The sequence below is a fragment of the Triturus cristatus genome, chromosome 6 (genome assembly GCF_964204655.1).
Source record: "Triturus cristatus chromosome 6, aTriCri1.1, whole genome shotgun sequence".
NCBI classification, from domain to species: Eukaryota; Metazoa; Chordata; class Amphibia; order Caudata; family Salamandridae; genus Triturus; species Triturus cristatus.
Window position 1 is genome coordinate 1,003,887,545 of NC_140589.1, and position 14,199 is coordinate 1,003,901,743.

Genomic DNA, 14,199 nt, shown 5'->3' on the forward strand with positions numbered 1-14,199 from the left:
TTTTTCCAGGATGCTGTCACTTTTTTTTGTAGGCCACATATTGCTCTTGCCCAGTGCATAATTTAAATTGAGCCGCATCCAGGTGTTTATAGCTGGCAACAATTGGGTTGTAGTTGAAGGCAGTCTGAGTTTTTCTCAGTGGGGCAGTATGGTGTTCAGTGGGGGAGAGGATGTGGCACTATGGACAGAGCTGCGGAATTTGGAACTGGGGAACCATGTTCAGCCGTATAACCAGTCTGCCAGACCACTCTCCTGAGAGAGCACTATCTCATGCTAGACCTTAGAAGGCTTCGCAAGACATTAGAAGCCCCGGTGCACCACCAGGTGGACCCTAGCATGACAAGTGTAGGTTAACCTTCAAGGCTTGTCCACCACTATTCATACTGAAGTTCATCTCCAGTCTTGTGGGCAGTCCTATGAAGCAGTACACCCTAGAACAACAGTGACCCTGTCACTGAGATCACAGGACCCTTGAGAAGGGCCAGCTCTAGGGCGGTGCAACCGGTGTGACCGCACCAGGTGCTGACTTTAGGTGGAGGCATCATTTTTGCAAGTATATTATGGTTTTAAAAGCGCTTGCTGCCTCCTTCCTGGCCTCCAGTAATTTTTGGTAACAATAAAAATATCATGATGACTCTGGTGATTAATGTTCTTCCTAGAGAGAGATCGGAATTTTGTCTAATGGAAGATTTGACTCATGGAAAGGTAACTCAGAGGGTTAATGTACCTGCTGCAAAGAACATGTACCATGCAGATCACAAAGTGCACATAATGTAAATAGGCCAGTGGGCTACTTCTTTTGTCAGAGAGATCCTTTTGTTACTTGCAGTTTATAAGTTAAAATCCTAACATAGAACAGTGAGCTATTAACTGTCATCTACTCCGCAGCAACACAAGTCACATTTTTTATTAACTTTTGATACGTTTGAGCTACAAACAATTTATTAGTTTAAATGGTCAGATCATGCTGCAGATCTTGCATTATGAGGCAAAAATGGCAGAGCCATTATTATTTAGAAAACATTTGCAAACTAGGATTTTTAGCCATTCATGTTTGAACTGCTGTTTTGGAAAAGGGAGAAGTGCTGATGACAGAAACTCCATGGCTCGGAGACAAATGGCTTGTGCTTCCACATTTTATCGTATTTGGGGACATTCTGTGATTAGAAGCATATCCCACTTTGTGAATACATTTTACTGTCAATAACTCATTATAACCTTAAATATTCATGTGTATACATTGGTTGATAAAACTGGGCAGTGAAACCAAAAAAATACAAAAAATTGGGATGTTTGCGCATTCTGGCCACGCCTCTGGTTCTGCCTACTGATCCAATCCTTGGGTTATTCCAGCCCTCTGATTCTCCGCCCACAGTTCCCCTACTTTTTTTCCCCCCACTTTGACCACTGATATATCGTGTTGCTGGATAGTGGGAACACCACACCAGTATAAAGTACCATACCTATGATATTATAAATTCCAATAAACTGTTGACTAGCAGGTAGCCCACTGTACAACCTGATTAATGAGTCATTATCACACTGTTGTTAACAGGCACATTTTTTAAATATAGGACCTACATTTGCAAACGTTACTAAGGATTCTGTATGGTCCTGTTATTTGCCAACTGTGTCCAATGGCGGACTCGGACGGAGGAGGTCCATGCGGTAAGTCGTGAGGGGGTGACACCATGAGTTACCCGCACCGGCTGACACCAACCCTAGTGACGCCACTGTAGGGTGGCAAACACAGCAAACACAGAAAAAACAGCACCCCCCTCCCCCCGCGCGCACTCTTACAAAGGCCTAACTACGCCACTGACAGTATATGAGCATTTTGGGTCTTGTTTTTGTATATACTCTCCATAATGCAATCTATTTTTGGTATAGCAAAAACAAGCAAGAATGCTGATTTTGTTAATTTTAGTGCCCTGGTGAATTATAAATTATATTTTATCAATACTTTATTTTTGTGAAGGCATTCGTTGCAAAGAATTCGAAGCAGCCATGTTGACACCTTCACTGGACCGAGCTGTCATTAACATTCAATGGTATCTTTCCTTGAAATTGTGGCCTAATTAGAGACAGTCTAAGCTCAAAGTTTATTCCAGTTGCACGAATAATTAAAATCATTACAAGATAAAATAACGAGAAAGAAAAAAAAATAAGAAAGGCTTTACAATACAAATGAAAAGAGTAACCACAAACAAGGATAAATAAACATCATTACATCATTAACCCCTTCGGTGCTCATGACGGAACGGTTCCGTCATGAGCCACGGTTGAGCTGTGCTCATGACGGAACCGTTCCGTCATGACCACGCCCGCGCAAGATTCCGTCAGCACAGCGGCGGAATCTGCGCAGCATGGAAGGGGTTAAAAATGTGTAGCATAGCAGTTGAAGAGTACGCATGCAAATTCACAGCAACCAAAAGGCACCATTGGGCTTAAACAAGTGCAAATTAACATGCATTTGCAGATCTATGCCTTCCACAAAAGGGACGGACACTCATCCTACAAATGCCATTCTTAAAGTGCAAAATGTGCTTATACTTTTTGACCTCAGGGCCATTAACGCTATACAATGGGAAACTTTCCAACCCTGGCCTGTGTCCTGTTGCTCTTTAGAATGAGTATAAAACTTTTAACTTTACTTTCAGACGTTTTTGAGCATTAATGAGGCAATTGTTATGAACTTATGAATCTCGCACTCAAATGGCACGAGTGGCCTTTCAGACATTCAATAACCGCAGTGTTACATGCCCTGATACAAAATTTCCTAAAAATTGGAAAAAGATAATATCGTCTAAATGGAGATAAAAAGGAACAGACACATAAAATATGTCAGAGTGATTTCTCACTAAAATCACAGTAACTATATGAATTGTCCTGAGTGGCAGTCAAGCAACTATACTTATATGCTTTGAGCGGTATTCGGACAGTTCTCAAGTGCTACAGTTGTAGCTTCACCTTAATCCCTTGCATGCTTCTGACGGAACCACTCCGTCATGAGCCACGGGCGCCGTGTGCTCATGACGGAGTGGTTCCGTCATGCTGCGGCCGTTGGCGGCCGCTCCGCCCACGCGGCGCTGATTCCCCGCCTGTGCGGGCGAGTAGCGCAAGTGGGTGGAGTCATGACGGAACCACGCCGTCATGAGCACAGCTCGCCCGTGACTCATGACGGCGTGGTTCCGTCATGAGCATGGCGGCGCCGCAAACCCCCCAAACCCCCCCAGCGCTGGGGCGGAATTCGCGCCGCAGCGAAGGGGTTAAGATGTATAGGGAGTGATGAGTACGCTGGCGGTGTCATTGGCTGATATCAGGCAGTTTTAAATCAGAAAGCTTCTTGGAGTTTATGATGCTTAAATCCGCGTGGCTGATAAAAACCTCGCTTGCTTTATCAGTAGCTTTGAAAGAATTTTCGGGGGCAGCTGCAGTCTTCATAGGGTCGCTGGCATCAAGTGGATCCACAGCTTCCTGGACAAGCGTGTGGAGATCTGATTTCGGATCCTGTGTAATGTCTCACAAAATACTTTTCAATGATCCCTGCTCAGCCCTTGCAAACTTAGGGCACATAGACAGGAAGCTGGCAAGCTGGCATGCCAAATTAAACTCCAAGTGAATATGTGTTTGAAGTGTACAGGCCATTAACTCGAATAAACACATGTAGCATAGGCATTGGGCCTGGTCAATCCAGCTTGAAATATGACTCAAGCACACAAATGCTCTATATGCCAGTGTCATTAACAGAACAAGCATTGGCATAGCCAATAGGTCTCGCCTTTGGGACCTTATAAGTGTTTAGCCATGCAGCACATTATCCTGGGTGCTGTGCCCCTAGATTGGCATGGTAAATGACAATGCCTTTTATTTATGTTTTGGTTTTTAAAATATAAATGAAAGGCATTGTCATTTTCAATGGCCAGCCTGTTAGACCCTGGCTGATTGTTCTGTAGGGGAGGCCGACCTTGAATCACACCTTGAACCGCAGTCAACAGTTCATCTGGGGAAAAAAGATATTAGCTAAGACAAAGATATGCTTGGCTATTACTTTACAGGCTGCATAAAGATAAACAGGGCTCTGACAATAGTTTTGATCTTCTCTAGCTCTTTATCTGCAAAGGATATGCTGGTTTATCTGTGTTTTGTTGGAATGCCAAGTATGTCTGTGTGAATTACCCCAATAGAGATCATTAACCTATTTACCGATGATTAACTTGCGACCTGCAGGTTACACAAAGATCTCTGCAACAAAGTATGAACCCCCAAGGTATCTTACATAGAATTTGTATCTTTGACTTACAATTTCTATAGAATGCTCTCTAGCAGACATATTAACTGACTAAACTATTTTACCTGTATTGCACTCTGAGACTTACCCGAAAAAAAAAGATTCTCTAGAGGAAGTGCATTGACCCCTTAAGATGCGGTCTATTAGTGACCCTTATGCACATTTTTACCAAGAAGGTTTACTTTTTGTGAACCTGAGTTGCACATTTCACCAATTGGTATTCTCGTGACTCTGTCCCTTTCTGCGCAGCCTAATCCCAAATTGAGTGTTCTCTAATTTCATTATTTCCGTTTCCTGCACCGTTCCTGACAATTGAACAAAAAACATTCAAACAAAAACAAAAGACTGTCATGAAGGGATTTATATATCTGAAAAAATAGTAGACAATATGTTCTTGTACAACCAGGGCTTTGAGTAGAATGAAAAAACTGGGGGGTAGTGTCTCTCAAAGGGGCGTGGCTGGTGTAATTAAGGGCATGGCTTAAAAACAGGTAAACCAAACATATGTGCTTAGCATAGTGTGCCTCCTGACTGGTATTTTGCTGCTTTTGTCATTGCATCCAATTATATAATACAACAAGTAACATTACCTCATAATAGCCAGGACTATTGGCTTTGCCAATGGTTGTTAGCTGCATAAGATAAATATGGAACAACAATGGCTTCCTTTGTATTTTAAAATGCTTCAGTTCTAAAATGACGAGACTGTGAAAGAACTATAACAAGTTTCTTTGAAGTTACGTCAAAGGCAGTGAAGGGTAGTACAGCTGCGGAGTATATTTTTCACCCTGATGGTGAGGGCGAGAATGGAGAGCCCAATAGGTACCCGTATCAGCACCTGCTTTTTAGAACTGCCGGTGCTGAGTGCCGGCAAGACCCAGCCCACCTAAAACCCTGTGTACAATACACTGGGTGTAAACTCTAAACATTTTGAATGTTCACTAGATCCATCGCATAGAAATGACATTATTTTAGACCCATTTTTGGTCTGGCATAGAGACAGCTTTAGCTGGTTCGCCAGCCTCATATTGTCCACAGCGTCATAAAAAATGCTTAAATATATACAAACATACTTAGGCTTTTTATTAGCTGCTGTACCTTGGCAGCTGAGCCACTTCTTCGCTTTTATATTTGTGTAAGGTTTTACGTTTATTGCATATGTCTGCACAAAAAGCAGCAGGCTGCTTGCTTGTTACCAGCTGAATCTGAGCTATTGGTTTTGCCAATGCTTGTTTGCCCTCAATGACAAGACTCAACTCAAGAGATCAATGACCGGAGGTTGTTTGAAGGGGTGCGGCTAAAGCGGCGGAGGCTTGGCTTTGGTGGTGTGTTTCTCGCTCAAGACCCTCATTGGCTACTCACGTCCTGCATGTAATTAGCAGCGTGACTGGGGTGGAACAGTAATGGGAGGATAATGTGTCCATCTCACGTCATACTGGAAAATATAACGTCAGCGCGCCCCCTTCCTCTCCTATTTGTCACTTGAGTACTGACAGAAGCCAAACTTTTGGCGAGGATCAAAACCGCCTCTGGGGCAAGAACCATCTTAGAGTCAGGCAAAAGCCCTTCCATTTTGCGCTGTAACACCTACATTATCCTGACTCCAAAAGGACCTCCTTTCGGGACATAGCTGGTGCATGCGCGTTCTTTTTTGCCAAGCTCTTTTTCCAACTAACTCGCACGCGCTTACTAACGCGGTCTGACAAAGGCACGTTCCTGAGCTGACAAGGCGTCTACGGGAGTGGCGCGAGACTCCAACCTTCAGTCAGTTGCAGCAGCGTGAAGGGGAGAGCGCGTGCAAAACATTACGAGCGGCGATAAAACGGATAGATGAACAGATTAATAGTGTGAGAGCGTGTCTGGAAATGCAACAAGCGCGGCCACGAGGCCGTGAAAGTGAAAGTGAAAGCGACCCTACAGAACAGATGGCACCCTGCGTGCCCCAGCTCGCTCCCGCAAGGTGGAGGCTGCCACATGCACAAGTTTCAGAAAATTGCAGACCGATTCTAAGAGGCCCTCTCCTAGTGCAGCGAATGCGCGCTGCGCTAGGCTCGACCTAAAAACAGTGGTTCTTATTAGAAAAGTCGACATTCTCAAACAAACCAATTATACGACCCCTTGCAATAGATAAATTATCCATTTGGTTGTTTGTTACAGTTTGGAAACTTGTTCTTATTTGTATTGATTATATAATTGTATTGTTCTTCATGGTTTGTTTTTTTGGGGCCGTTTCACATGAGACACTATGCACATTATGCAGTTGCATTTATGAAAAATACAGTTTATTATTCTTTTGTCAAATCAGTGTATGTCTACTTTGTGTCTCTTGTCCTGTTTTGTTAGAAAACCATACACAAATGTTGGGATCAATTTGCTTTCCATGGATTTGCAGATAGATGTCATGTCCGACTCGGAAAGATTTGGGGATGGCACTGAAAGGCAAAAGTAGGAGCCTTTGCAGATACCGCCAGAGCCTCAATATGCGTAGTTGGACGGCCACATTTGTTAATACAAACTACTACGTTTTTAATGCCAGATGTTCTTTCAGTCTTCTTGGCATCTATAAACCAAGCACCTTTTTTTACTATATTATTCGCAAAGATTAAGATCTTATTATTGAGCTATTAATACTGAGTATAAAAATCCAATTGGTCGCACACTGCTCGTCCTACCAGCGTGTTACCCCAAAGCATTGTGGTCCATGAAGTAAGCATCAGCGAGTGCGCCTCTGCCAGAGTCTTAAGCAAAAATCAATGTCGCATTGGCCATCCCTGGACACGTGTTTCGAGGTTGTTACCTCTCATCTGCAGGGAATAGGCATGTGTGTCGGGTTGCTGCGTACGCTTCCAAAAAAATGTTCTCAGGTCCGGTACCACTCGTGGCACGCAGGTGCGTAACCATGAGCTCGTCAGCCCCACCGGCTCAAGGAAACCTGAATATAAACAAAAATCCAATTGGTCGCACACTGCTCGTCCTACCAGCGTGTTACCCCAAAGCATTGTGGTCCATGAAGTAAGCATCAGCGAGTGCGCCTCTGCCAGAGTCTTAAGCAAAAATCAATGTCGCGTTGGCCATCCCTGGACACGTGTTTCGAGGTTGTTACCTCTCATCAGCAGGGAATAGGCATGTGTGTCGGGTTGCTGTGTAGGCTTCCAAAAAAACTTTCTCAGGTCCGGTACCACTCGTGGCACGCAGGTGCGTAACCATGAGCTCATCAGCCCCACCGGCTCAAGGGAGCCTGAATATAAACAAAAATCCAATTGGTCGCACACTGCTCGTCCTACCAGCGTGTTACCCCAAAGCATTGTGGTCCATGAAGTAAGCATCAGCGAGTGTGCCTCTGCCAGAGTCTTAAGCAAAAATCAATGTCGCGTTGGCCATCCCTGGACATGTGTTTCGAGGTTGTTACCTCTCATCAGCAGGGAATAGGCATGTGTGTCGGGTTGCTGCGTAGGCTTCCAAAAAAATGTTCTCGGGTCCGGTACCACTCGTGGCACGCAGGTGCGTAACCATGAGCTCGTCAGCCCCACCGGCTCAAGGGAGCCTGAATATAAACAAAAATCCAATTGGTCGCACACTGCTCGTCCTACCAGCGTGTTACCCCAAAGCATTGTGGTCTATGAAGTAAGTATCAGCGAGTGCGCCTCTGCCAGAGTCTTAAGCAAAAATCAATGTCGCGTTGGCCATACCTGGACACATGTTTCGAGGTTGTTACCTCTCATCAGCAGGGAATAGGCATGTGTGTCGGGTTGCTGCGTAGGCTTCCAAAAAAATGTTCTCAGGTCCGGTACCACTCGTGGCACGCAGGTGCGTAACCATGAGCTCGTCAGCCCCACCGGCTCAAGGGAGCCTGAATATAAACAAAAATCCAATTGGTCGCACACTGCTCGTCCTACCAGCGTGTTACCCCAAAGCATTGTGGTCCATGAAGTAAGCATCAGCGAGTGCGCCTCTGCCAGAGTCTTAAGCAAAAATCAATGTCGCATTGGCCATCCCTGGACACGTGTTTCGAGGTTGTTACCTCTCATCAGCAGGGAATAGGCATGTGTGTCGGGTTGCTGCGTACGCTTCCAAAAAAAATTTCTCAGGTCCGGTACCACTCGTGGCACGCAGGTGCGTAACCATGAGCTCGTCAGCCCCACCGGCTCAAGGGAGCCTTAATATAAACAAAAATCCAATTGGTCGCACACTGCTCGTCCTACCAGCGTGTTACCCCAAAGCATTGTGGTCCATGAAGTAAGCATCAGCGAGTGCGCCTCTGCCAGAGTCTTAAGCAAAAATCAATGTCGCGTTGGCCATCCCTGGACACGTGTTTCGAGGTTGTTACCTCTCATCAGCAGGGAATAGGCATGTGTGTCGGGTTGTTGCGTAGGCTTCCAAAAAAATGTTCTCAGGTCCGGTACCACTCGTGGCACACAGGTGCGTAACCATGAGCTCGTCAGCCCCACCGGCTCAAGGGAGCCTGAATATAAACAAAAATCCAATTGGTCGCACACTGCTCGTCCTACCAGCGTGTTACCCCAAAGCATTGTGGTCCATGAAGTAAGCATCAGCGAGTGCGCCTCTGCCAGAGTCTTAAGCAAAAATCAATGTCGCGTTGGCCATCCCTGGACACGTGTTTCGAGGTTGTTACCACTCATCAGCAGGGAATAGGCATGTGTGTCGGGTTGCTGCGTAGGCTTCCAAAAAAATGTTCTCAGGTCCGGTACCACTCGTGGCACGCAGGTGCGTAACCATGAGCTCGTCAGCCCCACCGGCTCAAGGGAGCCTGAATATAAACAAAAATCCAATTGGTCGCACACTGCTCGTCCTACCAGCGTGTTACCCCAAAGCATTGTGGTCCATGAAGTAAGCATCAGCGAGTGCGCCTCTGCCAGAGTCTTAAGCAAAAATCAATGTCGCGTTGGCCATCCCTGGACACGTGTTTCGAGGTTGTTACCTCTCATCAGCAGGGAATAGGCATGTGTGTCGGGTTGCTGCGTAGGCTTCCAAAAAAACGTTCTCAGGTCCGGTACCACTCGTGGCACGCAGGTGCGTAACCGTGAGCTCGTCAGCCCCACCGGCTCAAGGGAGCCTGAATATAAACAAAAATCCAATTGGTCGCACACTGCTCGTCCTACCAGCGTGTTAACCCAAAGCATTGTGGTCCATGAAGTAAGCATCAGCGAGTGCGCCTCTGCCAGAGTCTTAAGCAAAAATCAATGTCGCGTTGGCCATCCCTGGACATGTGTTTCGAGGTTGTTACCTCTCATCAGCAGGGAATAGGCATGTGTGTCGGGTTGCTGCGTAGGCTTCCAAAAAAATGTTCTCAGGTCCGGTACCACTCGTGGCACGCAGGTGCGTAACCATGAGCTCGTCAGCCCCACCGGCTCAAGGGAGCCTGAATATAAACAAAAATCCAATTGGTCGCACACTGCTCGTCCTACTAGCGTGTTACCCCAAAGCATTGTGGTCCATGAAGTAAGCATCAGCGAGTGCGCCTCTGCCAGAGTCTTAAGCAAAAATCAATGTCGCGTTGGCCATCCCTGGACACGTGTTTCGAGGTTGTTACCTCTCATCAGCAGGGAATAGGCATGTGTGTCGGGTTGCTGCTTAATACTGAGTATGTTTGTCTTGCAAGGCATGTCAGAGCTCTTGAAGACCAATTGCAGTTTGATCCATAAGTATTGTATCATCAGCATATTGTAACATATGCACCCTCTTTCTTTGGAGTTTTGGTGGATAGCAGTTTATTGTACCAAAGAGGTCGCTCAGGCGCGCAAGACACAAATTGAAAAGTAAGTGGGCCAAAATACAACCTTTCTTAGGGCTCAGTTGGTATGAATCTTGAATGAGTAGGCCCATTTGCTAGACATTCGTACTTGGGCCCAAGTATTAGCATAAAGACTCCTTATCACCACCAATAGGCGTGATGGGATACCCCATATGGCCAAGTTGGCCCAAAGCAGGTTTCTGTCCATATGTCAAAAGCTGTTGCAAAGTCGATAAATGCACAATAAAGCTGACCAGCTTGTCTTATAGTTCTGTTATTGATTAAGATTGACATACATAAAAGATTGGTCTTGGTGCCCTGCCCCTTTTAGAATCCAGTCTGTGTGATACAGTCTAAGGATTCCTAAAGTATGGGTATTTTCATAGTAGTGGATAAGTTAGCGAATGAATGAGCTGCAGTCATTACTGGTCATATGATCACAACGTGTACTTCAAAGGACTGCTGTGTCCTAAAAAGGAAAACACGTTTTCATCAAACTGTGTTGAGATTATATAGACTTTTACCAGTGTTTTTAGGAAAAAATGCATTACAGGGTACAGGAGCATATTATACAATTCTCATTTGTGTAGTGTTGGCAGTAAACTATGTGAAGTAACAGACTTAGATTTTTACCAAAGCTTGATATTTAGTTGATTCTGTTTCTGGAGAAAGCTCTTGTATTTTTGTTGTACATTGTAGCAATTGACTCATAGCACTACATATGCTTCTAAAGTAAGTTACAGTGAAACTTTGTTTATATTAGTTACTATATCCACTTAATAAAATAGGTTTAATGTAATATATTTATATTTAATAACAACCAATGAGTACCCTGTACCTTTACCCTTGGTTGGAAACCTAGGTTACGTTACTGACCTCAATTCCTAAATCCCTGCTGAGTGTTTTTTAGTGACCCTCACACAACCTATTGGTGCCATGCTTCATCATCGGGTCTCATCTTGGTCTCTATAAACCAGAATGTGCTCCACCATATTTCAGGGAGCGCTTAAGATATTTTCTCTGATGGGGGTCGATATTTCCTCTGATGGGGTCGATATTTCCAAATTGTAGTTATTTTACAAGCACTGTGGCTGAACATCCCAATCTTTATTGCATCTGTAATAATTATGTTATACGGATAGTGGACTCAAACTTCACAACATCTCCTTTGAGCTGTGCCTTAACTGCTTTACTCAGCCTCCCGGAGAATCAAGGAGGCATGATGCCGGCGTTGAACCTCAAACTGTGTAACAGGGTCATGGTTATCAATGAATTCACCATCTCACCTTTATAATTGCTATAATTGTCCCAACAGCAGCAATGTTTTGTGAAGCATTTGATTGGCATAGGATGAGATAAAATGGTTCAGTTTCATGGACACTTATTAAATTTCAAGGTGATATATGGTGCTTTCAAGTGAGGTCTCTCATATTGTTTGATGCCAGGTTTCGAACCATATTACTAGTTTTTACTAAAACTAACAGAGTACTTTGTGCTTTAAGAGATGGTGCATAAAAGGAAGATGTTATTCTGAGAATAGACAGCTTTGACATGCCAAAATGTGCATCTCCTTCTTGTTGGCTTCCATGATCACTCCTCTGTGATACAAAATAGGTATTCATTTGATGTAAATAACACAATTTTGACTTATTTTTCAGCAACTGTGCAATTTTTACAAATATCTCATTTATCCAAGATTTTTTCACTTACTGTATTACTCAACAGAGCCCATTTGTGAAATCTATACTGAATAGCGGCAGACAATTTTCCTGTCAGTAAATCCAAGGAGTTTCTATTTAGATAAGAGGATGTCATTCAAAAATGAATGCGTGTAACATATTAAAAATGACTTCACTTGTGAATGATTGAACTGTTCTTTTCTTGTGAAGCTGTTCAAGCAGAATCGAGCACAGTACGATATGAAGAGGAAGCAGGTTGAAGTTGTAATCCAGCCTTTGCGAAAGGATGGTAAATTGTCACTTGATCAAGCACTAGTGAAGCAAGCTTTGGAAAGAGTATCATCCAGGGTAGGTGGATAAGTGTATTATCTTTATTTCAAAATAATGCTCCCAGTGTGTTTTCCCCTGAAATAAATTGTCTAGAACTTAAAGCTTAGGATGTAATGCTAAGTAGTTGCTTTATGGATTCCGGCTATAATACTCAGATTATCAGACATAGGTGTGACACATCCAGCATGGCAATTCATGTCTTACCTAATTGCAATTCATGTGTTACCAAGGCTTCCTTGTACCATTTAGAGTCTTTTTTCATCCACTAGCTCATAAAAACCCTAAGATTTACTGCAATCATTAGTATTTTGATAGAAGCTTATAAGCATTAACCTGCATCAGCTTGCATTGCTAAATATCATGATGTATACACCAGGTTTACAAAGATGGGATACATTAGGATCTGTGTTTTGTTTGTGGTATCATCTGGTATCTTGTCCGCATGAAAATATAATACAGGGCCTAGTGTCTCATGTTTGAATGTATCCAAGACTGACTCCACCTTTTATTCTTCTGAAGTAGAATGATAGGAGAATAATAAATTTGGGTGAGATGGGTTTTTTGCTGAAAAACAAAAATGGAGAGAAAACACAGAAGTAAAGCATCCATAAGTGCTGAAATATTAATCACTTAAATCCTCAACCAGAGAATCGTTTTTATTTAGCGCATGGATAACATTTAGTGTCAGACACCTGGCAACAAAGTGTGGACTTATTGTTTTTCTTTTGTTGATAAAAATATAATGCTACAGTACAGAGGTGTGTCTGGGATTTGACTACTCTAGAAATGCTGTGCCTTTCTTGATTTTGTCTGAACACACAGTGGTCCCTGGGTTAATAATATCAATCATAAATTAACCAACCAAATGGTTTCTTTCATGTTTCTCATTCAATGAAGCTTGTATAAAAACATTGGTAAGTGGAGCTGTGAGTGTGTGATGAAAAACATGCTCGGTGCTCCTATACATACGTGATACACACATGTGAAAAATAGTGGCCAAGTGTGCGTATCAAAGACAAGAACACCACAGCTCATTTTACAATATGTAACCAATGTTGATAGGGTGTGTGATAGTGATCAATGTTTCCATTGACTAAAGGGATGAAGGGGTCATCAACAGGACTCTAATTATGAATGAGCCAAGATCAGACTGAAAGAGAGAAACATGCAGTACATACATAGTTAGTACTGAGATATTGTACATATATAGTGCGAGGCACAGACAAAGACTATATGATTACTCACGGAAATAATGATAGGTAGGAGAACCAGCAGTGAACTGTACACCAATATGGACTGGGGAAATGAGGAGTTGTTAGTTACCTCATCTAGGGAGTCCCCGCCTGCATTGAAACCTATGGATAAGGGTGATTTTTGTACTAAACAAAGCCTAACATCAAATTTATCAACATAAAAATCTATTTCAGGTGTGCCCTGCTCATCTTTTTTAGCAATCTTTGCAGGATCCTCGTCCTTTGAGAAAAAATATAGTATGTGTCAGTACCTCACACTATATTTGTACAATATATCCATACTAAGCCCCTTCCTGAGCCTCAATGGGTAGCCTGAGGGATGTGCCCAGCCCTTACTGACTTCAGAAGAAGCCTACCCTGTCACTGGCAAATGTAGATCACACCTGGGCCTGTCTACTCTTTGTGTTTCACAGGACATACTAGAGCCAATCTCAGGGAACAGGGAAGACTGACCAGAACCAGTTTTGGTGTTAGATAAGGAAGTGACCCCCACACTCAGGATGGCACTGTGCATAAAAAGTGCACTGCCAGAACCTAAATTCAGAACACTCCTGGACCTGAGAAGGTTCAGAAGAAGGACTGGCCTGCTGCCTGAAGACGGAAGATTCAACCTGCTTTCCTTGATCCCATGATCCCAGAAGTGACTCCAAATGTGTGGGCCCCCTCCCCAAGCCTCATTAGGCCCTGTGGACCACATCCGCCAAAGCGGTATTTTTTTTAAGGCGAATGGAGCTGGTGCCTCTCATCTTCAAGCCATATCAAGCACTGGGATCATATCTCCCAGGGCCATATCTATTTAAAGGGGAGGGGGGAAAACCTATTATGGTCCCAGGGATCCCATCCCCGGGGCCTCACAATATTTAAAGGTGGGTACCCACCCAATGCATCCACCAT

The 14,199-nt window shown here is 43.8% G+C and overlaps 1 protein-coding gene across 1 annotated transcript in view; it reads left to right on the forward strand.

Moving 5' to 3' along the window:
- SYNE1 (spectrin repeat containing nuclear envelope protein 1) overlaps positions 1–14,199 on the forward strand; it is a 1,959,630-nt gene that overhangs the window by 496,727 nt on the left and 1,448,704 nt on the right. The window contains exon 11 of the mRNA XM_085611789.1: positions 11,933–12,070. Coding sequence (XP_085467915.1) covers positions 11,933–12,070 — 138 coding nt within the window. The remainder of the gene's footprint in view (positions 1–11,932; positions 12,071–14,199) is intronic.